The 25,145-nt window shown below is 37.6% G+C and overlaps 1 protein-coding gene across 4 annotated transcripts; it reads left to right on the top strand.

The window, feature by feature from the left end:
• Positions 1–4,929: 4,929 nt before the first annotated feature.
• ERICH2 (glutamate rich 2) lies at positions 4,930–22,440 on the top strand. Of its 4 annotated transcripts, none has more exons than XM_029934400.1 (5): positions 4,930–5,021; positions 7,437–7,624; positions 15,334–15,391; positions 21,534–21,605; positions 22,238–22,440. In XM_029934400.1, exons 1-5 carry the CDS (start codon positions 4,994–4,996, stop codon positions 22,357–22,359), a joined length of 468 nt encoding a protein of 155 aa, XP_029790260.1. In that variant the 5' UTR covers positions 4,930–4,993; the 3' UTR covers positions 22,360–22,440. The 4 variants fall into 4 exon arrangements, with proteins under 4 accessions (XP_029790260.1, XP_029790259.1, XP_029790261.1 ...); XM_029934399.1 differs by having other exon boundaries at positions 4,941–5,057; XM_029934401.1 differs by having other exon boundaries at positions 4,942–5,057; positions 7,530–7,624.
• The last annotated feature ends 2,705 nt before the right edge of the window (positions 22,441–25,145 follow it).

Raw genomic sequence — 25,145 nt, 5'->3', positions numbered from 1 at the left:
CTAAATATTAAAAAGATGGTCTCCTGGAGTGATTGAATGTGATTGAAGTCTTAGCAATTAAATCCTTTACTATATTGCTTGTCATTCAAAAGCTGCTTAAGTATATTTACCAATCAGGAATTCTTGTTAGGAACAGCACTAAAGATAAAATACTGAGTTGTGTTTTTCTTTTCTTCTCTTTCAGCAAAAGTGATGCTTGAGCCAAATGGAGCAATGTCAGAGTAAGATGTCTCCGGCTGTGCAGCTGATCTATCACATGCCTTTTAAGCAATTAGAACTAGATAATGCAATCATTTGTCACCCAATTAAATTTGAAAGGCCAGAAATGCATGGATTAGCACTTTCGCTTTTGCTTCAGTCAAAGCAGTTGTTACTTTAGATAAAAGGACATTTAAAATGAAAAATGAATTTTGATAAAAGTACAGAGGTATAGATAATATTAACTTCCACTTTTTAAATGTTAAATACCAAGTGATCTGTATTTTACTTACATAACTTTCATGGACCATTCCTATTTCATCTTGGTACTTGCTCATTTCTTTCAGAATATCCCTTTAAATATTTACTCTAAAATTAAAGATTCTTTATTTACTATCAGATGCATCATTACTACTAAATAAGGGAAGCTCATCACCCCAATTAGTTGCAGCGGCTGGTGTTAATAAAAAGAATCATGGTCCAGTTTCAGCATAGCAGCTAAATACTCAGTACTTGCTTTGTTCAAGGCACTGATTCTGATTATTCTTCAAAGCCGTTCCTGATATGATGACCTCCTACCTCCTGAAAAAAATTCTATTTTTTATTCCATGAAAAATTACACTTTGAAAGTTGATCGTAAAACACATTCATAGATATCAATTAACAGATTGGTAGAATGGTGCCAAACTGATATTATTTTGGTTTATTCTGAGTATAACTGACTGGGAAATTTTTCACCTTATGCAATGTATATTTTAATTTTTATACTGTCAAAGCTAAAAATGAAAAATACAGCTCCCCTTGGCTTTTGTTGCAAATTATATATTAAATACATGTGTTTATATTAAAGAGAAAGAATGGGGTGCCTGTGTGCATCAGTCAGTTAAGCGTCTGACTTTTTGATTTCAGCTCAGGTCATGATCTCATGGTTTGTGAGTTCAAGTCCATGTCAGTAGCCTGCTATCAGCACAGAGCCTGCTTGGGATTCTCTCTCTCCCCCTTCTCTCACTGCCTCTCTCCCACTCACTCTTTCTGTCTCTCAAAATAAACAAAAAAAATTTTAAGAGAAAGAATGAATAACAGATCAAAGACAGAGAATCTGTTTATTTCAGGTTGTTACAGACAACCAGAAAAAATAAATGCCACATTACATATTTCCTCCTCCTCCTTTCCTCTTCCTCCTCCTCCTCCGCTTCCTTCTCCTCCTCCTCTTCTTCCTCCTCTTCTTCCTCCTCCTCTTCCTGTCAAGTAAATTAGTGAGAGTGGATTTACCTTAATCTTCTGATTGACTCTTTATTCTGGTCTGAAGCGCAAGGAGCAAGGAGTGTATGGACTTAAAAACCAGGAGTTTCAAGCTTCTCTGCATGCAAAGCCCACATTTATTATTTCTTCTTTCCCCATGGGTCCTGTGTGTGAAAGATTTTGTCTACCCAACAAGTTGAACATAATTAACAATAAAGTTATTTCAGCAATAAAAATAAAATATATCTTTAATGCTAGATGAAATCTTATAGACCTTGAACCTTTGATCTGTAGGACTTTGTTAAGCTTAAAGACCTGGATGGCTCAATCAGTTGAGCATCTGACTCGATTTCTGTTCAGGCCATGATCCCAGGGTTAGAGGATCGAGCCTCACATCAGGCTCCACGCTGAGTGTAGAGCCTGCTTAAAATTCTCTCTCTCTCTTTCTCTGCCCTTCCCCCTACTTGCTCACTCGTGCACACGCTCTCTCTCTCTCTCTCAAAAAAAAATGTGGGGGAAATGGTTGAAATAAATCCATAGCATTCAATTCTCTGAGGTTGAAAAATTGTTTGTGTAGGTTTTCCATAATCCTATGTTTTATCCCTCCTAAAATGAATGACAAGTTACTTTCTTGTTTCTATTTTTATACTTTAAGTAAATGCCTCTTTGGATGCAGACCAAGATTGGCAAGCAAACTTTGTACCTCTCCAACACAAGTCTCTCTAAGTGTAGCTAGGACAGTCTCAGAAAAGTAAGTCTTAATCAGTTATGGTTTTAGGCCCATGTTTGATAAATATAAACAATTTTAAAACCTAAACTTCCTGAAAAAAGTATTAATTCCAATAGAAATTTGGGACCATTTCATAAATATGCCCAAAGCTCTTAATATACTAAGGAACAGTCCTAAAATCTAGGTTATCTGCCCTCCAGCATAAATGTTTCAGTAGAATATCTAACTTGACCGACTCTAACCTAAGTAGAAACTAAATTAAATACCTTCTATTTCCAAAGGATATTACATAAAGTAAAAATTTGAATTTTTCTTCAACTGTAACTATATTTGAGTTAAAACAAATCTTTTAGAGTATACTAGTTATTTTTCTTAAATGGTTAGAGGCGTTATTACCAATAATGTCACTTTCTCAAGTGGAAGTCAAAAGATTATAGATGAAGAGGAAGTTGGACTTTGGGTTCTTGATTTTTTGGAACTGTATATGAGAAAGACCTCAGAAGACGAGCAGAAAAGGAATGCATGTTTTATTGTTAAAATGATGATTTTTATTAATTTTTATGTGTACTTTTATGGTATGTTCACTGCTTCCAAATAGTAATATTCCATTTAATATCAGGGCATTGAGTATGTTGGCTTCTTCCATGTTGTGTCATTAAGGTTATTAGAGGCATTTCCAATTATTTAAATGCCTAGAACTATACCAGATAAATTCCCTTTCTTAGGGATATAACTTAGTGAATATGCAAGTACCATATTTCATAGACTGTAAAGCATACATATTTTCTTAATATTTTGAAATCTCTTAAAATTTATTACATCTTACACTTGGCAGTTATTTTTCTTTTTAACTAGCAGTATGCTTATAAATACATGATATCGTAGATTCAATGAAACACTAATTTGTGGAGGGGGGGAGGCAAAGCTCTTTTATTTAGATTAGATATTAGAACATATAAATTCTAGTAATCACTTGTGGCAACCTTTGGCGTAATGGGAATCTCACCAGGCTAGAAATTAAATACTTAACTGATTTCTCAACTTTTTATATGTAGAGTTTCTTCTTAGATGCTTTCTTTCACAATTAGAAAATCAAGGAGGGCAGAAACAGAACAAATGTAAATCAACTTTGCATTTTTCATTACCAGAGAGGGGTTTTGCTTTAGAACCATGTATTGAGGAAGTGAAAATTCTATTCTCTCCCATAGCATTAAGAATATAATAAGCTCTCCAGCCTGTTTGCTAAGTCACTGTACAAGATCACGGACTTAACTGTACTCATGTTCTGGATTCAAATGTCAGTGGGAAAAAAAGCCACCATAACTTTGGGGGATAAAATACTTCACAGCTTTTTATATCTTGACATGCAAAGCAGAAGTTGAATTTTTTTTTTATCTTGGTAAAAGGAGATATACCAAAAGAATCTTAAGACCACAGAAAACAGACTTGGGATTATTTTCAACCAGCATGAGTACCTATCTTTGTAAACAGAGTGCACCATGCAAAAATCCTCTATCTTACTGCATTATTTTTGATATGAAGTTTTATGCTTAAAGGCTGAAAGAGAAAATTAACCCACTTTTATTTCAGCTACTTAATAAAGGCAGGTTGCTTTATGTCATGACCAAGGGTTGATCTTAGTGTTGCACTCTATGAGGGTAGCATTTAGCAATGGTAAGAATTGATTGATAAACCTAGAAAAAACTCGAGGCTAGTGTTCCTCTTTTCATTCCAATGTATTGCAGTGATGTGACAAAGACATTCATATAATTGAGTGCTTGTATGTTGTATGTTAATGAACTCTGAAAAGATTTTAAGAATCATTACACAATGACAAATGCCAGGTAGAAATAAAATTATTATCAGTAAAAATTATTTTTAATGTCCTTCCACAAAGAAGATACTGTATTTTAGCTATTTAGTTTATTGTTGATATATTCTGTGTTTGTATTGTTTGTGTGTGTGTGCGTGCACATGCATACATGTGGATATGAACCCACATGAAGCTTTAAACAGAATCGTGACCTAGGAAAGTATTTTTCTGCTATTTATTTTAACATTTAGGAAGGAGGTCTCTTCAAAAAATATTGAAAATACAGCCTTTTTAAGGAATACTGAAAATAGAGCCTCTTCAAAGGGTATTGAAAATAAAGATACAGAAACAAATCTACAGTCTAAGATATGGTCATCTTCCTTCTTAAAGGAAGGCAGAGGTAATAACATTCGTTTTATATGAGCTTCTCTTTGAACTTCTTATATTTAGCTTCTCTTTGAGCCCTCTTCAATGACCTTTGGGATTCTGACAATGTATGTCTGGATCAAATCAGAGGAACCTGTACTATAATTTTTGAAATTCATAATTTTTGATTCTGATAAGCAGTCAGGTGTGGCATCCATGCTATACATTATATAAAATGATAATGATGAGGTATTAAATTTTAGAAGGAATTAAAATACCAATGAAAGCATTAACTTCCATTCATTCAACAACGATTTATTGAATGCCAGGACTGTTTTAGAAGGTGTGAATACAATAGGTGGCAAATAGGCAAGGTCCTTACCTTTATAGAGCCCACATTCTAGTGGGAGATAGTCAACTATTAAAAATAAATAATAACAGAAAAATAAGCAAGGCAGTGACAGGTTGTGGTGGGTGCTATAATGTAAATAAAGGGCTCAGTGTTTGTGAATTGAATGAGACAGTTCCTGTGACATCACAGGAAGTCCTTAACTCCCTATTATGACCTTCCTCTGATGACTTCAGTGTGATGAGTCTGTGAACAGGCTGGGTACCCACTGGAAGATCAGGGTGGCTGTGAGCTGATGGAGACATTTAATGAAAAAGAAGCAGGTAGACGGCCTGAAGAGCCCGTACTTGGAAGGACTGGTATTCCTTTTCACAGTAATATTTTTTGTTTCGGCAGTTGTTTGCTTTGGAGTCTGGAGTTTATCAGCCTTTTGGTTTTTTTGGCCTGCCTTGTCTTAAAATTATCTTCTATTGAGCCTTCCTGGATTTCTTCATTTTATTTCTGACGCAAGTGTTTCTACATGATTTAGAGGATTTAGAGTAGCTAATAGCCAAACTCCCATCAAAGATGGCATCTCACAAGACTTTCAGACACTCAAAATCTTACAAGAAGGCAAGGTTTCACACAAGTTCAGGTTGAAATTGTGAAAGACATTGGTAGAGCCAGAGTAGTTGACAAGCTCACTAATATTTCCCAGAGAGATTTAGGAAACATAGTAACTTTTTTTGGAAAAATTTAGTTTAATGATAATATATTTCAATGTATGTTAGAAAAAAATACATGGTTATGAATATGGACTTGAGCGAAACTGACTCCCAGATCTGCCAGTTAATTAGTGGTGTGAAGTTGAGTGCGTTATTTAACCTGTCTCTCAGTTTCATCCATGAACAGTGAAAATAGTACACACCTCACTGAGATGTTGAGAGAATTAAATGTGTTAACATATCTAATGTTCAGAAGAGTAATGACATATATTGTTTGCAGTTATTATGTTATTTTTATTCATACATCCATCAGTTTCATGGATGATAGTATTTGTGGTCTGATAAAACTTATATGTTAAAAAATAGATTCAAAGAAAAATACTGAGTAATTAGTATAGGTGATACTCATACGGCTAAATGGAGGCAGATAGTGTAAGAATTGTACTATTGGAAAATGTTCCAGTAGATTGTGTCGTGGAGACTTTACTTAAATATTTCTTTAATTTACCCCCTCCTCTCCATCCCTGTTTTACCAGTGCCCTGTCATTAATCCTATCTCTCGTCTAGACTTTTTAAAGAGACCTATAACCTTTCTCCTTGCTCTTTTTATTTTTTTGGTCTTCCCTCAAATATACTTTGTACCGTCCTGACCAAGCGTTCCTCCAGACTTGGTTTTCTACTTAAAATCCATTGTTAGCAGGGTTTACTTTTAGGATATAGCCCTAACTCCAAGGCTCCCAGCCTACGAGACTCTATTATCTAACTACACCTCCAGCCACATCTGTCACCATGTCAGCCACATCCGTCACCAAGGTCTCAACCTTGGCCCCTAAGCAGTGTCAAAGTGCATTGTAGCACATTCTTGTTTCTGTGTTGGCTCATGCTGTCTCTTTTCCTTAGAAAATCCGCTCAGACTGGACGACACCTGACCACTCTCAAGATCGGGCGTTGGGCCCTCCATTGTCCTGTCCTCTTTATCACCGCACTTCCTTACTGCTTTATCACTATCTATTATGTTTCTGGCTCCCCAGTTAGAGTGTGAATGAGTTCCTTGAGGTCAAAAACTGTCATTTTTGTGTTCCTAGGACTCTACATTAGTGCTGGGTACTGAATGGGTAGTCACTAGTGCTTATATTTATTTTTCAGTCATCTGCATTTCATAACTATTGTGTTTTGACATTAGAAAAATCATTACTAATGTCATGTAACTTCTGATTAAAGCTAGAATACTTCACATGTCTCTTTTCTAATTTGTGGTGTGTGTGTTGAGAAAGAGAAAGAACTTTATTCTCAAGTATCCAAGCAGTGACATGACCTGCCTAAGAATAATTATTTTCTTTTCAGCCTCTCCAGGCTCCTTATTTCATATTTACCTTCCTATAAGAACAATTTAGGAAATGTATTTATGGAGATAGAATAGTATTTCTTTTTTTCTTGAAATAACATTTTATATAAAACTATGTTCCATTTATTAAAATTTTAAGCACTACAGCACTAACATTAGTTCAATGTTATTGGTTTGGGTTTTTTCCTCTTGGCAGTATTATTATGTTTTTTGGAAATGGAAATCAGGTAAGTTTATTGCAGTACTGTTTAGGCATAAAAAAAATAATAAACTCCAGAATAGGAAGCCATATAGTAAATATGTACACTTGTTACATTTAATTTGGGAGGAACCATTTTTAATTTTTAAACTTTTCAATGTTTATTGATTAAATTATGCATATTTTGGAGTGCCTGGGTGGAGTGTCTGACTCTTGATTTTGGCTCAGGTCATGATCCCAGGGTCATGGGATCTAGCCCTGCATTGGGCTCTGTGCTGAGCATGGAACCTGCTTAAGATTTTCTCTCTCTCTCTCTCCCTCTCCTTCCCCTCTCCCTTCCCCTCATTCCCTCTCTGTCTCCCTCTCCCTCTCCTCCTCCTCTCCCCCTACCCCACTTTCTCTCCTTTTGTTCCTCTCCCTGGATTGCATGCTTGCACTCTCTCTAAAATAAAAATAAAAAAATTTTTTAAATATGCATATTCTATTTTAGGTCAAGTGGGCAAAGATTCAGTTCTTTCAGAGCAGGAGAAAAATAACGAACATTGCCTTCAGGATACTGATGATAAGTTATCTGAATCGACAGATGATGATCATGAAGATGATACCAATGATGATGATAATGATGAAGATAGTAACCCTAATAAGGATACTCAGGCCCCACTAGAGCTAATGGCAGAAGTAAGTTTAACTTGTGCATTATAATGTAAGAAAGTTAAAAATATTAAAATAACTAGTGTATAGCCTTGAAGATTTAAAGAATAGTAAAAATATCCTTGCCCATATACAGATGCTTACCTAGCTACCCATCTCTCTTACTACCTTCATGAAGTGAGAGGTGAGAGAAGATTCTGGAAGCGACTTATTCTGGTAAAGGCAGAAACAGGAATAAAAGTTTTGGCACAAAATTCTGCAAGGACTGCTTTAAGGGGTGCTTTCTACACAACAAGGCACCATGATAATTATGGGGGATACTTAGAGGTAAATAAGAAAGATATGTCCTTACTCTTGAGAACTAACAAGTGCATATTATGTGTATAATACAATTTATAATAAAATGAAATCTGTGCTAGTAGAAGTATTTTATGAAGTTCTTGGGGAATAGGGAGGATTAAGTGACTAATTGAGAGTAGAAGTAGAAGAAATGGGATAAAGGAAAGATTTTTAGAGGAAGAGACATTGGAGTTTTAGAAACTTGAAGGAAGAGGGGCACCTGGGGGGCTCAGTCGGTTGAGCATCTGGCTTCAGCTCAGGTCATGATCTCACGGTTTGTGGGTTTGAGCCCCACATCAGGCTCTGTGCTGATAGATAGTTCAGAGCCTAGAGCCTGCTTCAGATTCTGTGTCTCCCTCTCTCTCTGACCCTCCCCTGTTCACACTGTCTCTCTATGTCTCTCAAAAATAAATAAAAAATATTTTTTAAAATTTTTTAAAAAATGATGATGACCTGAGCTGAAGTCAGAAGCCCACCAATTGACCCACCCAGGCGCCCCTGCATTTTCAACTTATGATGGGTTTATTGGGATTTAACCCTGTCATAAGTTGAGGAAGATTTGTGCTTTGAAAGGTTGTTCCATTGTCCAATACTTTGCATAGTTTAATAGGAGATATCTGCTGTTTTTATTTTTGTCCATCTGTATATTTTTTTCCCTTATACTTAAAATTTATTTTCTTTTGTATTATTTTTGGCAATTGATTATGATAGGACTAGATGTGGTTTTCTTCACATTACTTCTGTTCATTGAGATTCTTGGATCTATGAGTTTATAGTTTATACCAAATTTGAAAATGTTTAGTCATTAAATTTTCAAATAATTTTTTGTTTACCTCCTCTCTCTCTCTGTTGTTCTGGGCTCCAAGTTTCATGTATGTTAGATTACCTCATGTTGTCCCAAAGGTCGCTGATGTTCCTTTTCTGGTTTATTTTCTCTGCATATTACATTTTAGAAATTTCTATTGGTCTATCTTCAAGTTCATGATCTTTTCTTATAGTTATACTCCACTGTTAATCTCATTCTCCCTCCTCTCTCCTTCTCTCTCTTCCCATATATGTGTGTGTGTGTATAAAATTTCAGATGTTTTGTCATCTCTAGAAGTCTTAGTTAAATATTTTTATATGTGTTATTTCTCTCATCATATTCATATTTTACTTTTATGCATATGACATAATTATAATAGGTATTTTAATATGCTTGTCTACTATACTATTGTTTTGTCAATTCTACGTTGGGTTTTTTTTTTTTGCATAAGTTTTCTGCAGTATATAGGTCATATTTTTCTGTATCTTTGCATGCCTGTAAATTTTTTTTTACTAAAGCATAGACATTATAAATTTTATGTTCTTTGGTACAAACTTGTTGTTTTCCTTTAGGTATTTTTGGACTTTGATCTGGGACATAGTTGCGTTTCTTAGAAACAGTCTTTTTGAGTCTTCCCTTTTAAGCTTTGTTGGGAGGGTCCAGGGTAGCCTGTATATTGTAGGGACACTATTAAGGCAGTGTCCTTATAAGGACTTTTCCAAATGCTCTGGGTATTAAGAGGAATTTCTACTCTGGCTGGAGAGAACATGAGCTCTGTTCAGCCCTGTGTATTTCTTGACGTAGCATGCATTGCTATGAACTTCCCTCCTAGAACCACTGTTGCTGCATCCCAAGGTTTTAGATTATTGTGTTTTCATTCTTGTTTGTTTCCATTTGTTTTTTAATTTTTTGATTGCTTGGTTGACCCATTCATTGTTTAGTAGCATGTTGTTTAACCTTTATGTATTTGTGGATTTTCCAGATTTTTTCTTATGGTTAATTTCCAGAGAGTTGCGATCAGAAAAGACAGATAGTATGACTTTGATCTTTTGGAATTTGTTGAGACTTGTTTTGTGGGATAATATGTGCTCTATTCTGGAGAATGTTTCATGTGCCATTGAAAAGAATGTGTATTCTGCTGTTTTAGTATGGAATGTTCTGAATATATCTATTAAATCCATCTGGCCTAGTGTGTCTTTCAATGCCACTATTTCCTTATTGATTTTCTGTTTGGATGATCTGTCCATCCATGTAAGTGAGGTGTTAAAGTCCTCTACTATTATTGTATTACTGCTATTTATTAGTTCCTTTAAGTTTGTTTTGAACTTTTTTATGTTTTTGGATGTTTGCATATTGGGTGCATAAATATTTACAAAAATACAAAAACACGAATTCAAAGGGATACATGCACCCCTGTGTTTATAGCAGCATTATTTACAATAGCCAAATTACAGATGCAGCCCAAGTGCCCATTGATAGATAATTGTACTACTGGGTATTTGTCAAAAAATATAAAGTAAGCATTTACAATTATTAGATCTTCTTATTGGGAGGTCCCCCTTGTGATTATATAGTGCCCTTCTTTGTCTCTTGTTACAGTCTTTGTTTTAAAGTCTAGTTTGTTTGCTATAAGTATTGTTACCCCAACTTTCTTTTGACATCCACATGCATGAGAAATGTTTCTCCATCTCCCCACGCTCAATCTGTAGGTGTCTTGAGGTCTGAAATGGTCTCTTACAGGCAGCATGTAGATGACTTTGTTTTTTTTATCCACTCTCCCACCCTATGTCTTTTGATTGGAGTGTTTTTAGTCCATTTATGCTCAATGTAATTATTGATAGATTTGTATATATTGCCATTTTGCTACTTGTTTTATGATTGTTTTTATAGGTTTTCTCTAATCCTTCTCTTGCTCTACTGATTTGTTAGCTTCCTTTAGTGATATACTTGGGTTCCGTTTTCTTTATTCTTTGCATATCTATTAGTGGTTTTTGATTTTGTGGTTACCATTAGGTTTGTATATAACATCTTCTGCATATAGCAGTCTATATTAATTTGATGGACACTTAAAGTTGAACCCATTCTTTACTTCTCTCCTCACCATGTTTTAGGTATATGGTGTCATATTTTACATCCTTTTATTTTGTGAATCCCTTGACTGATTTTTAATAGAAATATTTAGCCTTTGTAAGGCTAAATTTGCATTTCCTAATTTTCATACTCTTACTTATGCTTTCTTTACCACTCAGAGAATTCCCTTTAATATTTCTTGTAGGGATAGTGTAGTGGTCATGAATTCCTCTAGTTTTTGTTTGAGAAATTATCTCATTTTATTCTGAATGATAGCCTTGCTGGATAGAGTATTCTTGGCTGCAGGTTTTTCACATTTAGCACTTTGAATAGATCATGCCACTCCCTTCTGGCCTACAAAGTTTCTGCTAAAAAAATCCACTGATAGCCTTTGGGGTTTCCCTTATATGTAACTGTCTTCTTTTCTCTTACTGGTTAAATTATTTTTTCTTTATCCCTACTTTTTGCCATTTTGATTACTACAGTGTAGACCTCCTTTGGTTGATTTTGTTAGGATCTTTGTGTCTTCTGGATCTGAATATCTGTTTCTTTCCCCAGATTAGGCAAGTTTTCAGCTATTATTCCTTCTAATAAAGTTTTTGCCCCCAATTCTCTCTCTTCTTCTTCTGAGATCCCTAGAATATGAATGTTATTATGCTTGATGGAGTCACTGATTTCCCTAAGTCCAGTCTTGTTTTACATAATTCTTTTTTCTCTCATTTATTCAGCTTGATTACGTTCCATTACTCTTGTCTTCTGGTTCATTCATTTGTTCCTCTGCTTCTTCCAGCCTGCCATTTATTCATCGAATATATTTTGATTTGATTTGTGTTCTTTATCTCTGATTGGTTCTTTTTTATGTCTGTGTTAAGGGTCTCACCAATGTCCTCCACCTTTTTCTCAAGTCCAGTGAGTGTCTGATCATTACTTTAAATTCTCTATCAGGCATATTACTTATATCCATTTTGCTAAGGTCTCTTGCTGTGATTTTGTCTGGTTCTTTCATTTGTGACATATTCCTCTGTCTCTTCATTTTGCCTAACTAACTCTGTGTCTGTTTTTGTGTGTTAGGGAAGTCAGCACTGGTCTCCTGTAAGTAGTGAGTAGGATGTGCGTTTTTAATTATGTGGCCCTGGTCCTCTTCCACAAGGCACACACAGCCCCTACAGAGACAGAGCTGGCTGCTCCACATAGTATGAGCAGGCAGGGGATGCAGTTTTAGCAAAGTGCACATCCTTTGTGAGAGGTGAAGGGAGGCACTGCTGACAAGGTGTTTAGGGGTCTCCTAGGGGACAGGATCTGTAGCACCAGGACTGAGACAGGCTTGGCTGGAGGAGTCCAGGTGTGGTGTAAGCAGGATAGGTAGTGAATGCCAATGTCATGCTGGTTCCCACAGGTAGTTGTGTGTTTATGATGAGGGGCAGGGGAGGGAAATGGAACCTGCCAGCTCCATTGTTCCTGGAGAAGTTCCTCCCCAAGTTCTTAAGTTGATAACTAGCTCTCCCTGGCATAAGCCCAAGGCATCTTTCAGACTGTTTCCAAACTGTATCTTTGAAGGATGTGTGCTATCTCTTTAAGGGTAGGAGCTCCACTTCCTATCACCCTCTGAGCTCTCCCAGAGCCAAGGCGGCTGATTTTCAAAGTTTCAGGCTTTAAGTCCCTCTGGTCATAAGGTGTAATAGCCATAGAGTCCTTGGGGTTTTACTTTAATGTGAAATGAGATGATATCTGTAAAACGTCTTAAAATAATAACGATTTAAAAAATATAAACAATAGCTGTATATGATACTGGTTACATCCTTTGTGATCAATTAAACTAGGCATTTAATATAAAAATAACTACAATAACAAAACCACTTAAAAGTAAAAGGTATTCTTCTAGATGACACTTGAATTATAAATAAAACTGAAAACTAAACTTGCAAACTACTTAGAAAATAGTGATAACCACAACATTAAATATTAAAGCTTTCTAAAAGAGCTTAAGGTTTTGAATACTTCAGTGATGACAATGATGATTAAAAGGGAATGGCAACAAATGAACTGAATAGTTATGCCTAGAAAAAGAACAAAGCAAACATAAGGAAAATAAGAAAATTAATTAAATAAAATTCAAAGGAAATACCAAATTAATATATCCATTTAAGAGCAGGATATTTGAAAAAAGAATGACCTAGATAAACCATAAGGTACCATAATTAAAATGGAAGGAAACCACAAATAAGAATGAAAATGAACAGGTCTTAATAGACAAAAATAGATTTCAAAAATATAACAGGGGTGCCTCAGGTGGCTCAGTTGGTTAAGCCTCTCACTTTAGCTCAGGTCATGATCTCACAGTTCATGAGTTCAAGCCCCGCATCGGGCTCTGTGCTGACAGCTCAGAGTTTGGGACCTGTTTCAGATTCTGTGTTTCCCTCTCTCTCTGCCCCTCCTCTGCTTGCACTTTGTCCTCTTTCTCAAAAATAAATAAACATTTAAACAATCTTAAAAAAATAAAAACAGAATTCTCTTTAATGAGTTTAACAGAGCGTTTATTAATATGTGAAGAAGTGGGGATTGTGGTGAAAGTAATGACTCATAGAAAATTTTCTGCAGAAGTGTTCTCTTTCCATTAGAAAAATGTAAGTAATCATATCTGTGGAAGAAACTGAGAAAACTGGTAGAGAACTTCTTAAAATGGCCCCTGGGTGTATGTCAGTTGTCTGGAAACATGTGGGAAGTGTCTCTTCTAATACTCCATGCCCTTGTCTCGTGCAGTGGAAGTCTAGTATACCTACCTGCGTTCAGAATATGTTACACACAAGCAAGAACAGTCATTCAAGTTTAGGGTTATTTTTAATGGAAGCAGTCTAAATAGGTTAGACTAGGACATTAGTTTAGTAAACTGTAGCTAAATAAAAAATATATGAGTATTTAATTTTATAGGGGGAAAATTATCATCATATGTGGTTTATTTTTAAAAAGTTACTGAGGGGGGCACCTGGGTGGCTCAGTAGGTTAAGCATCCGACTTCGGCTCAGGTCATGATCTCATGGTTTGTAGGTTCCAGCCTGCAAAAGGTTCTGTGCTGACTACTCAGCCTGGAGTGTGTTTCAGATTCTGTGTCTCCCTCTATCTCTGCCCCTCCCCTGTTCGCACTCTGTCTCTCCCTGTCTCAAAAATAAATAAGCATTAAAAAAAAGTTAACTAAGGGCCGGCTGGGTGGCTCAGTCGGTTAAGTGACTGACCTTGGCTCAGGTCATGATCTTACAATTTGTGGGATCAAGCCCCACATCAGGCTCTGCACTGACTGGAGCCTGCTTGGGATTCTCTCCCCCGCCCCTTTCTCTCTCTCCCTCTCCCACTTGTGCTTTCTCTGTCAAGATAAACTTTAAAAAAATGGCTTTTAATAATAAAAAAGTTACTGAATAGGGGCACCTGTGTGGCTCTATTGGTTGAGCGTCTGACTCTTGATTTCAGCTCAGGTCATGATCCCCAGGGTCATGGATCCAGCTCTGCATGGGGCTCTGCACTGAGCATGGAGCCTGCTTAATATTCTCTCCCTCTCTCCTGCTCACACACATGCTCTCTCTCTCTCTCTCTCTCTCTCTCTCTCTCTCTCTCTCTCTCTCTTTCTCTTTCTCTCTAATAAGCAAAAAAATTTACTGAATAATCCTAGTTTTTGTGAATATATATTTATGGAAAAATAATAAAACAATACAATGAAGATGCTAAATATAAACATCTCTGGATGGTAGAAATATAAATGCTTTTTAATTGAGGACAGACTGTATTTATTTAGCTTTTAAATTTCCTACACACAAAAATATGTATTACTTTGTAACAATAAAAGTATAATAAAAACAGTGAATGGAGTACCTGGGTAGCTCAGTCGGTTAAACATCCAACTTTAGCTCAGCTCATGATCTCATGATTCATGAGTTTGAGGCCCACGTTAGGCTCTGTGCTGACAGCTCGGAGCCTGGAGCCTGCTTTGGATTCTGTGTCTCCCTCTCTCTCTGCCCCTCCCCTGCTCATGCTAGGTCTCTCTCTGTCCCTCAAAAATGAATAAATGTTAAAAAAGTATTTTTAATAGTAAAATGAAAACTGGATGGTATAAGAGCTTGAAAATATTAAATACAAGTGATTTTAAATCTACATTTTTTTTTACTAAATATTGTCATGTAATTATGGACTAAGTTTACAAAAAGAATAAACTGTATCTGAACCAAAGGGATATTAAAGTGATGAATGTCTTTACTCTCTCTGCCAGTTGAACCAATCTATGTGTTCTGGAATTGTTAAGTAGTATACATACAATATGGCGACTGCAGCATAGACGTAGCATACTTGCCTGTTGCCTTGCCATGGGAAGTCCTTAAACATTCTTAATTGAACACAGACTTACTCCTGGAAAAAATGTATAATTATTAAAAGTAAAATAGTTAATCACTAATGGAATATTTTTTAGGGAGTTTATTTTTGACATTTAAATTCTCTCTGAAAGTACTTACCTGAAGATTTCCTTAATATTCTCCAGTTCCTGAGAGCAGAAATGGGCCAAGACTACCATTTGGCAAAAAAATTGTGTCAGATGAGTAAGTACACAATACTTTACTGTTTTCTTTTTATTTTCCAAAATATTTTTCTGTTTTCTAATCTTCTCTTTGTTTCTAAGTACATTTCATAATACATAAGATGGTCTGATTATTATAGCCTAGTAAATTCCCTGACAGTGCCTCAGTGATTCCTTAATAGCAAGTTATGTTGATTGGTATAAGGACTAATTTAGATCTCTAGAATAACTTTGAGTGGGATAAACTAAAAAAGACTAATCATCACTGGAAAATAAGTAAAAATCTTGACCTTCATATGAGTTAGTTAACTTTATGCCTTTAGTTTCAAGGAAGCGTCAGGTAGTGTAGTAAACCTTACTTAGTATGCGTTTATTCCACAAATACTTGAGTGCCTCCATGTGCCAGGTACTGTTTTAGGCACTGGAAATACAGCATCAATAAGATAGATAACAATCCCACATTTATACCTAGTATCAAACAGATAACAAATTTATATATAATTAGCATGTCATAAATGATAGATGCTATGGAGAAAAATAAAGGCAGAAGGAATAGAAAGAGGCAAAGTAGTTTTGAATAAGATGGTCCAGGAAGGCAGGACTCCTAGCAAATGTGCTGGGATGCAGGTGTGCCTGATAAGGAACAGCACGGGGCCAGTGTCCTCAGGGCAGAATAAGGGGGAAGTGTCAGGGGAAGTGTGACAGGAGAAGAGGTCAAAGACATCAGAGTTTGGGGGTTATATATATCACATAGCACCCTTTCACAATTTAAGGAGTTTGGCTCTTTCTCTGAGCACGGTGGGAAACCACTGGGCACGTCTGAGTAGAGGAATAATATGACCTACCTTATTTTTCTGTCTTACTTTGGTTTTTAGTGATTTGACTGAGTTGTTTTTCCATTTCTTTTTATTTCTATGCTTCATTTTGGAATTTTTCTATTGACCTACCTGTTTTTGAGCTAACCTATCCTATCTTCTGCTGTGTTCAATCTGCTGTGTATTCCTAATTTCAAAGATTTTCTTTTCCAATTTTAGAAAGTCCCCTTAATGACTTTGAAAGATTCCAGCTCTTTTGGAATCCAGTCTTTTCAACTATTTTGCCCATTTTTTCCTATAATACATCAGTCACAATTATTTTGAAAGAGAAAACGGTAACTCTACAGTGAAACTTTATTGATATACTAGGACTCAAAATGTTAACTAGTATTCGACCTAAGTCTTATGGTAGAAGTCCTTAAAGTGAAAATGTAATGTAGGGATTGTGACGGTCTACTTCGCTTGCTCAAATGACTCCTCACCATGGACACTGTACTTCTTCCATCATTGGCTAATTTTTTTTTTAAGATTTCATTTTTGAGCAATCTCTACACCTAACGTGGGGCTTGAACTCACAACCCCTGAGATCAAGAGTCACGTGCTCTTCCAACTGAGCCAGCCAGGCACCCCTCACTGGCTAATTTTTAAAATGGGTTTCTTGAATGCATTCACACTACTTATTTTATATCCAAAATAATTTGCCTTGTCTAATCCTTTTAGGGACCTTTGACTTTTAGAGTCATTGAATAAAATATTTTGATTAAAACTCTTTTTGGGTGGTACACAAACACAGAATTTCTAATCAGAAGGACTCCTTCAAGAAAATCATGTCTATTCTCTCTTATAACTACCAAACCAGACACACAGAGAGGTTAGGCAGCTCGGTCCGCGCCATTCAGGGAGCTAGTGGCATGGCCAAACTGGAGCCCAAGCTGCCACCTCCCACAGCACCCCTCTTCTGTGGGGGCGGGGTACAGGAGAGTGAGTCTGAAGCTCTCAGTCTCAGCTCCTGGAGTTTCTTATGTACCCTAACAGTGGGGAGATTCATATGTTATATTTCCATATCCATCAGTCATTTTAGAAGCCTCTGGCTGAAGCTTACAAAATATATACACTGATATCACCACATCTGTTAGTCAGTTTTGGCTATTAGGCCTGCAGTATGCTACATAAACAGCAGGTGCTCAATAAAATGCTTATTGACCTGAGTCAAACCAGTAAACATACATTAAGTACCAGGTCAATGAGGATGAAAAAATTTAAACTGATCTATCCTAAGGGGTTTATGTTCCTGTAAAACTTCTCTTCCTCTCTCCCTCCCTTCCTTACAAGCACAAACTCTGTGCCAGACATTAGGCCGGGAGCTGGAGAAAAAGCAGGAATCACAGCACACATGCTCTAAACCTTTTGGGGGTTGGCATTAACCATGGTTTGGTTTGGTTTGCTATTCCCCTGGCTTGGCCAGTAATACTGTTCACTCTTCTCTGTCAGTGTCAAATAGCCTCAGACTGAGGATTAGAATACAGGAAAAGGAGCCATGGAGGGCCCTAAGACAGGCACCATGCCAGTTAGGAAAGAACACTACTCCCAAGAACAAGGGGGGGATGACTGGAAACAGGGCCAAGAGGTGCAGAGATGGGAGTGGGGGCTGGGTGCATGTGCATGCAAAGTAGGATTGGCTACCCCAGAAGCAGATTCCAGCCAATGATGTGAATTAGGGAGGCCCAGGATTGGCAATACTAGCCAAGTTCAGGAAAGAACAGAGAGTTATATTATTTACATGTTTATGTATAAATATGTCTGTACTGAGCACCTACTAATAATGGGAACATTCTTGAATACCTTGTTTAATTCTATGGGGCAGATATTTTTGAGGAAACTGAATCTTTGCAAGGAAAACTAACTCACCTAGGATTAGATCCTAAGTCTGGCTTGAAAGCTTCTGCTATCCTACTATATTTCCATTTCCTCATTTGATTAGTAAACTTCTATCTGGCAAAGGAGGCAGGGACTTGGAAAAGAGGTACTTTTGTGATTCAGTCAGGCTTGAAATGACTCCTATGATCAACAAATATATTTATTTTCTTTGTATCTGAGGCAATTAATTTATATAAAGTAATGCATCTTTGTCCCTTCTGAAATGTTTTATAAATTCATTTTCTGAATAAAGCCACTGGTTGGCTAGTATGTTTCCTGGCTGTCCAATCACAGTATAATTATTTATATCTCTGTTTGGCTTCAGGGCTTCCCATCTGGCATCCACTGGTTTCTTTTCTCTTTGTCCTGCCTTTAAAAAAAATTGTCCTGGGTTCCCCCAAGAAATTTTATTTGTCAGTGAAGGCTTGAATTTTATCTCTCTTTCACACACAGCTTTTATATGTGCCTGCTATTTCCTCAGCCGTTCTGCTGCTACGTCATGCAGGACTGGTCGCTCAGCTGGAGCCATTCCTGCCACGCATTGGAAGCATCATGGGAAAGTGGTTTTTAAATGGGCCTAAAAGTCAAGAGTCCCAACTACTTTTCTTAGTTCACCTCATGATCGCCTGTGAGATGTTGTGCCAGTCAGTCTTTCTGTTCACTGGTCTCTTCCACCCGTAAGAAGGGAAAGTGCAGCTCACTTTTCTCAGGGCACAACAGTGCTCCTCCCAGCAGCCCAAGATTTTACACACAAAGACATTTAGGCCTGGAAGAGCTACTCATCAATTATAGTAATTCTAAGTGTTTAAGAACAATGGTCTGAGAGCCAAAATGGTTATTCAGATGTATCTTCAGAAAAGATAGTCACTATGTAGTTTTCTTTTTTTTTATTTCTTTCTTTCCTTCCTTCCTTCCTTTCTTCTTTCTTAGTAAAATGAATCACTCTTTCCTATTTAACCTAGAATATAATTTTATCTAGGCATAAAAAAACTGCTTCCTACTATTCCCTTATTCCATTTTTTAATGTTTGGAGGGCTCCAGTTCTCTGTCAATCTTCTAGAGATGCGAGAGTGAACAAGACCAATGTCTTGTCTACCCGAGAACAGCCTCCAGTCTGAGGGACTTAGAGCCCAATGGGCAGCAGAATCCCCCAGCTCCTTAGCCAGAAGGAGACATCCACTGAGCATTTAGGAAGGAGCCAAGTCTTTCTCTAGAACCATTCGAGGAAAACAATGATAATCAGCAGTTATTTGGCTCTCAGTGCACTAAGGACTGGACTAAGTACTTTATGTGCATTATCTCACTCATTCATCAAAACAGTCTAATGTGGCCACTAGTATTATTGCAGATACAGGGAACTGAAGTACAGAGATAGTATTTTCCCCCAAGGAGCCCCAGCTAGACAGTAGCAGAACCAGGAATCGTATCTGACAGTTTTCTTCAGGGCCCATATATTCAGACTTGTTCATGGGCTCAGGTTGGGAACAACTTCCAGAACACTAACTCAATGTGCTAAAGGCTTCTCTTAACTTTTTACGAACTCTACTAACCTGCCAAAGAATATGGAGAATTTTTGACTCATCATCTAGAATGAATATTTGTGGGCTAAGTTTTAAAGAGGATACCTTTTCCTCACTCTGAAAGTTGACAGTTGTAGAAGTCAACAGTTTTTGTTAAACCATTAAAGTATCTGATCTCATACTCCAATTCCACTGAATGATCCTAATTCCAATGTGAAATTTTCTAAACTATGTTCAACATTTCTTTTTTTTTTTTAATGTTTTATTTATTTATTTTTTTTGATACAGACAGAGACAGAGCATGAGAAGGGGAGGGGCAGAGAGAGAAGGAGACACAGAACCGGAAGCAGGCTCCAGGCTCTGAGCTGTCAGCACAGAGCCCGACGTGGGGCTCGAACCCACGAACGTGAGATCTGACCTGAGCCAAAGTCGGAGGCTTAACCAACTGAGCCACCCAGGCGCCCCTTTTTTTTTTTTTTTAATTTTTTAAAATGTTTAATTTTTTTTTTTGATACAGACAGAGACAGAGCATGAGAAGGGGAGGGGCAGAGAGAGAAGGCAACATTTCTTAATAAGTGTTCCACCAAAAAGGATTTCATAGGAATAGTTAGTTGGTGAAACCACATTCTCATAATGTTATGAGCCTATTAATGGTTTGGTAATCCTGTAATTTCTTCTACTATAAACTTTACCTGATTAACCTCATTTGACCTAGTTTCCAGAACATGTACTAATATCTTAAGAAACTAGCTAGTATCCCAAGGGGCAAGTTTAAAAGGCTCAGAGAAGATTTAGACTGCTAATGTAAGTATATTTTAGTCCAACTTAAAATGAATTAAGATACTTTTATTAGAAGCCTTAGAAGGTGTCCAAATACCTATAGGATCCTTAAAAGCAGGCACACAGTCATGCTATCCCAGATTGATGGTAAGTTATGTTAGTAGACTAGGAAATAGAGACACTGGTTTGGTGTGTCAGCATGAAAGCCATATGGGATGAGGTCCTCTGAGCACCGGGGCACCAGCCACAATTATTTGTCTTACTCTAAGCCAGAAGATAGCACACTTGATGTTTCAGCGCCCCCTGGGGGCCATCAAGATAGGGCACAGGAGTCACAACATTGAATGGCTAATGCAGAATTATGAATACCCCTCAAGGCAGGTAGGAAAAAGGTAGAGATTGGAGCAGGGAGAGGGAGGTACAGCCTAAAGAATTCTGAAACAAAAGTTGAAAATGTTTCTGACCTCTAGGATATTGGTAACATACCAACAAGCCCCACAGAATCTATTGATATGGTCCAAAGATGACACATGCTATTAAGGAGGCAATGACTAGGGTGTAAACCAGGGTAAAAGTTTTCAGGATGAAGAGAAAAAAGAAACAAGTTTTTCCTATTTAAAAGATGAGTTTCTCAAAATGGCATCTCTACCATCGAAGAGCTTGCATTAAAAAATAATAATAATAGAATTCTGTTCTGTGTTCTGATGAGGTCTCTAGGAAAGGATGTCCTGTAGACATTGGGTGGGTGAGATAAACAGCAGGATTAACAGACCTCCAGGCACAGTCTCCTCATTAGCAACGCCTCCACATTTTACAGGACAGGTACCTTGTTTGTGGAACGATTATATTCAAAAAGCACTCTGGCTACAAGGTCTGTGAGCCTCATAGTGGTGGAGATTGCATTTTTTTGACAGGAGGTAGAAAATAAATGAGCATTTTTTCTCTTACAGTGCATCTATGATAAGTAGGGCATTTTCTCTACTTGCAGTTCAGTATTCCTTTGGTATAAGTGGTATTTTTTGCTTTGTGCATTTTTACTTACTCTGATTGACAGTTTCAGTCTCATTCTAAGGAGCTTGTTTGCTGAAACACTTTGAAGATTAATAACACACATTCTGTTGTCCATTTTCAGTTCTAATCTATGAACCAGAAAATCCTGAGGCCAAGGAGTTTTTCTCACTTATTGAAGAAATGTTGCGGATGGGTAAATTAAAAAGTTGAAATTCCTTCTTTCTCATAGAACTATGAGCAGTCACTATTTTAAAAACCTATTATCCCAGGGGATTAGTGAAGTACACCCTCAGGAAGTGGTTAAGAAAAGGCTAACTGGTTGTCTTAGATAGTTTAATGAAACCAAGTTGTCCTTTGTAGATGGTCAGGGTGACTGCCTTTTCCCTGCCGGGTGGAACTGCCCAAGTAAAGCAGGCTCCCGGGTGACAGGCAGCAGGCACTGACTGAGTCTTCACAAGGAACAGAACATGCTAACTGCCACACATGTTAAAGGAGTTATCCCACAATTCCAAGGAAAACCAGTATGCTCTAAATTATCCTACTTACTCTTATTCTATTTAATTAAAATTATGTTGACAATAGTAAAACAACTTTTTTATAGACCTATGTTTTAAATTCACTGTAAATCTAGAAACATCTTTATAACAGTAAGAATGTATTCTTCGTACTGCTACTTTGACCCTACATACAGTTAGCAAAGTTCAGCTCAGTCCTCATGTTTCAAAGGTAGGTATTTCTTAGTAGAGTGAGAAGCAAGGAGAATTATGATTTTTCAAAGAGCAGATATATCAACATTTTAAGCAATTTTCTTCCTTTCTATGGCAGAAAAATCTCAAAATCTTGAGGAAGGTGATGAAGATAGTGAAGAAGACAGTAGCGGTAAGAGCGAAGGAGAGAGCAGTGAGGAGCTAAGTGAAGACAGCCCTGATGAATGTGAAGACGGGTGATGAAGGTTACTGCTATGGCTTAATCTACATGTATTTTCATTACTGTACACATGGAAATATAAAGGAGAAAGCTGCGTTTTAGTCTTGTTGTTCTTTATTTAGTACAGCGTTCTTTAATTTATCTGTATTGATTTGAGCTCCTTCTTAATATTTAGGTCTTACCTCTATGTGAGTTACTCAGAGAGGAAATTAGTAATTGAAAATACATAGCACTATCTGTGCCAAGTGCTAGTGTGCACACACTTAGTTTATTTACTCCAACAAACCCCTTAGGTTTGGCTTAAAACATCACAAATTTATCATCTTACGGTTCTGGGGGTCAGAAATCCAAAATGAGTCTCACTCAGCCAAAATCAAGATGTCGGCAAGGCTGTACTCTTTCTGGAGACTCTAGAGCCTCCACCCATTCCTTGGCTCATTGCCCCTTCCTGCATCTTCAAAACAAGCAACATCTGGCTGAGACCGTCTCACATTGCCATCTCTCTAATTCTCTCTCCCCTGTGTTGTGTTTATGTTAAAGCAAGATTTGTTAAGTAGAGCCCTGATGTGTCAGATGGTAAATGATGTTTCCACAAAGACTGCAAGGGAAAGTAAAATGGAGAACTTTATTACTCCCGGGTCCTGGAGGAGGTACATGGCATGCATCAGAGGGGCCACATAGGGAGGTCAAGGTGCAGGCAGAAAGTAGACAGCAGGACTAGACTCTTGCCTTTACTATGGCCATGAGTGGAGTGCTTTGGGGGTTTTCATGCTAACCCTGGATTTGCCTGCACAAACCAAAAAGACCAGGTTTTGGGAAGCTCCATGAGGGTCTTATCTAAGGGATGCACAGGGGAAAGAGTTGGAGGCCAGAGTCTGTTTATCACCAGGGGCATTAGGGAAGTTGTCTCGGGAACTTACACTTGTGATTTTGCAGGCTCTTGTCTAGTACTTGGGCTGTCATCTAGGGCATGTAGTTGAGGGAGAGGCTAGTGTGCTTAGCCGTACAAAATGGTTGCCAAGGCAGCAGTAATTTGGAATAGTTGAACCAAACTCTCAACACCTTGCTTCCTCCTTACACTTTTAATGACACTTATAATTACATTGGACCCATCTGGATGATCCAGGATAATCTATAACCTTCCCCATTGAAGAGTCAGCTGATAACTTTAATACAATCTGTGACCTTAATTGCCCTTTGCCACATAACCTCATATACTTATAGGTTCTGCAAATTAGGACATAGACATCTTTGAGGGTGGAAAAGGACATTATTCTGCCTACCACAGAAAATACTGAGTAAGTACTCATTTTTTTTTTTTTTTGGAGTTTATGGTATGGGGCTTGGAAGAAACACTTTGGCTGGAAACAGACACTTTAATTAGGGTCATCAGTTTAGACTCCATTAGATAACACATAACAGGTATCTCTTTGATTGGAGATAGTAGTCAAAGATAAGGAAATGGTAGCTCACAGGGAAAGTGTAGTCTGAATAGAAGAGGACTGAAAATAAAATGGTCTTAAATGATACACCTAAGTGGTGGGAGTCCAAGAAAGAGAAGTGCATAAAAGAGAACAGCCACGAGGAAAACCAGGGAAGTGCAATTAGCAGATCCGCCTGGTTGCCCACTCAGCATCTATCTCTCTACATCTTTCCTAAGAGAGCATGCTTCTGTTCAGATATTCATTCTCTGCACACAGCCAAGGACTCAGGAAAGACAGCCTCAGCCAAACAGTACATGGCATTTCTCTGGTGACTGTGACTGTTCCAAAGGGGCACATGTGACCCACTTTGGCCCAACCAGATCAAGGACTGTATTTCATGATTGGAAAGAGAGATGCCTCCATTCCTCTGGTGAAGAGCCAGGAAGCACGCTACCCTGCTTTCTGCTGGCAGCCACTTGGTGATGAGAGGACCAGATCTTGGCTTGAAGCAGGCGCTGTGGATGGTACAGCAAATAAAAACCTAGATGCCTGGAGGGGCTCAGCCACAAAATCAGGTGCTCTGGAAGCCAGCCCGCAGTTTGCACTTCCTGTTATGTGAGATAGCTTTCTTATTCAAACTGGTTTGGATTGAGGTTTCTTGTATCTGCTACCGAAGGCATCCTGATAATGAGAACTACCGCAGAAACCCCAGAGAGCTTCAAGGTCGGGAAAGATCTGCATGGCCAAAAGTTATAAAAGAGGACAAGTAGGATGAGAACTAAAAAGGTTCTCATCTCAAAAGGGTGTCGGGTAGCAACAAGAGGTGGTTGGTGACGTTAGGGAGAGCACTGTCCGTTGTGTGGGGTGGCGGAAAGCCATATCTCAGTGAGCTTGAGTGCACTGGAGATGAGGAAAGGAAACCAAGGAGTTTGAGTATGAAGGAAGATGATGTATTGTTGGAAGACATAAGGGAAAAGGAATATAATTTTTTAAATGTTTAAGATGAGCATGTTTAGTAGAAAGGATGGTAATTACATACACTGATAGCCGATTATGCATTAGGTACTGTACTAAGCATTCCATGTGTTAATGTTTTTAGTCTTTATAGCGCCTGCATGGGGTGGATATCAGTATCCCCACTTAGATATGAAGTAACTGAGGTCTAGAGAAGTTGAGAGTAACTTTCTAAAGAGCACATACCTGGGTATTAGCAGATTGAAATCTAGGTCTTTTTTGGTGTGTGTGGTGGTTTCATAACTGTTTGACCATCTGGTCCACTCTTAACCACACTGTAGGTTTTTGAAAGTGGTGATAGGTACATAAGTGTCTAATGTATGTAGAACTTATTTGGCAAATCTTCATCCTCATTACATTTTCTGGAC

The sequence above is a fragment of the Suricata suricatta genome, chromosome 3, assembly GCF_006229205.1.
Source record: "Suricata suricatta isolate VVHF042 chromosome 3, meerkat_22Aug2017_6uvM2_HiC, whole genome shotgun sequence".
In the NCBI taxonomy this organism is placed as follows: Eukaryota; Metazoa; Chordata; class Mammalia; order Carnivora; family Herpestidae; genus Suricata; species Suricata suricatta.
The sequence above is the reverse complement of the archived record's forward strand: the minus strand, read 5'-3'. Positions and strand labels throughout refer to the sequence as shown.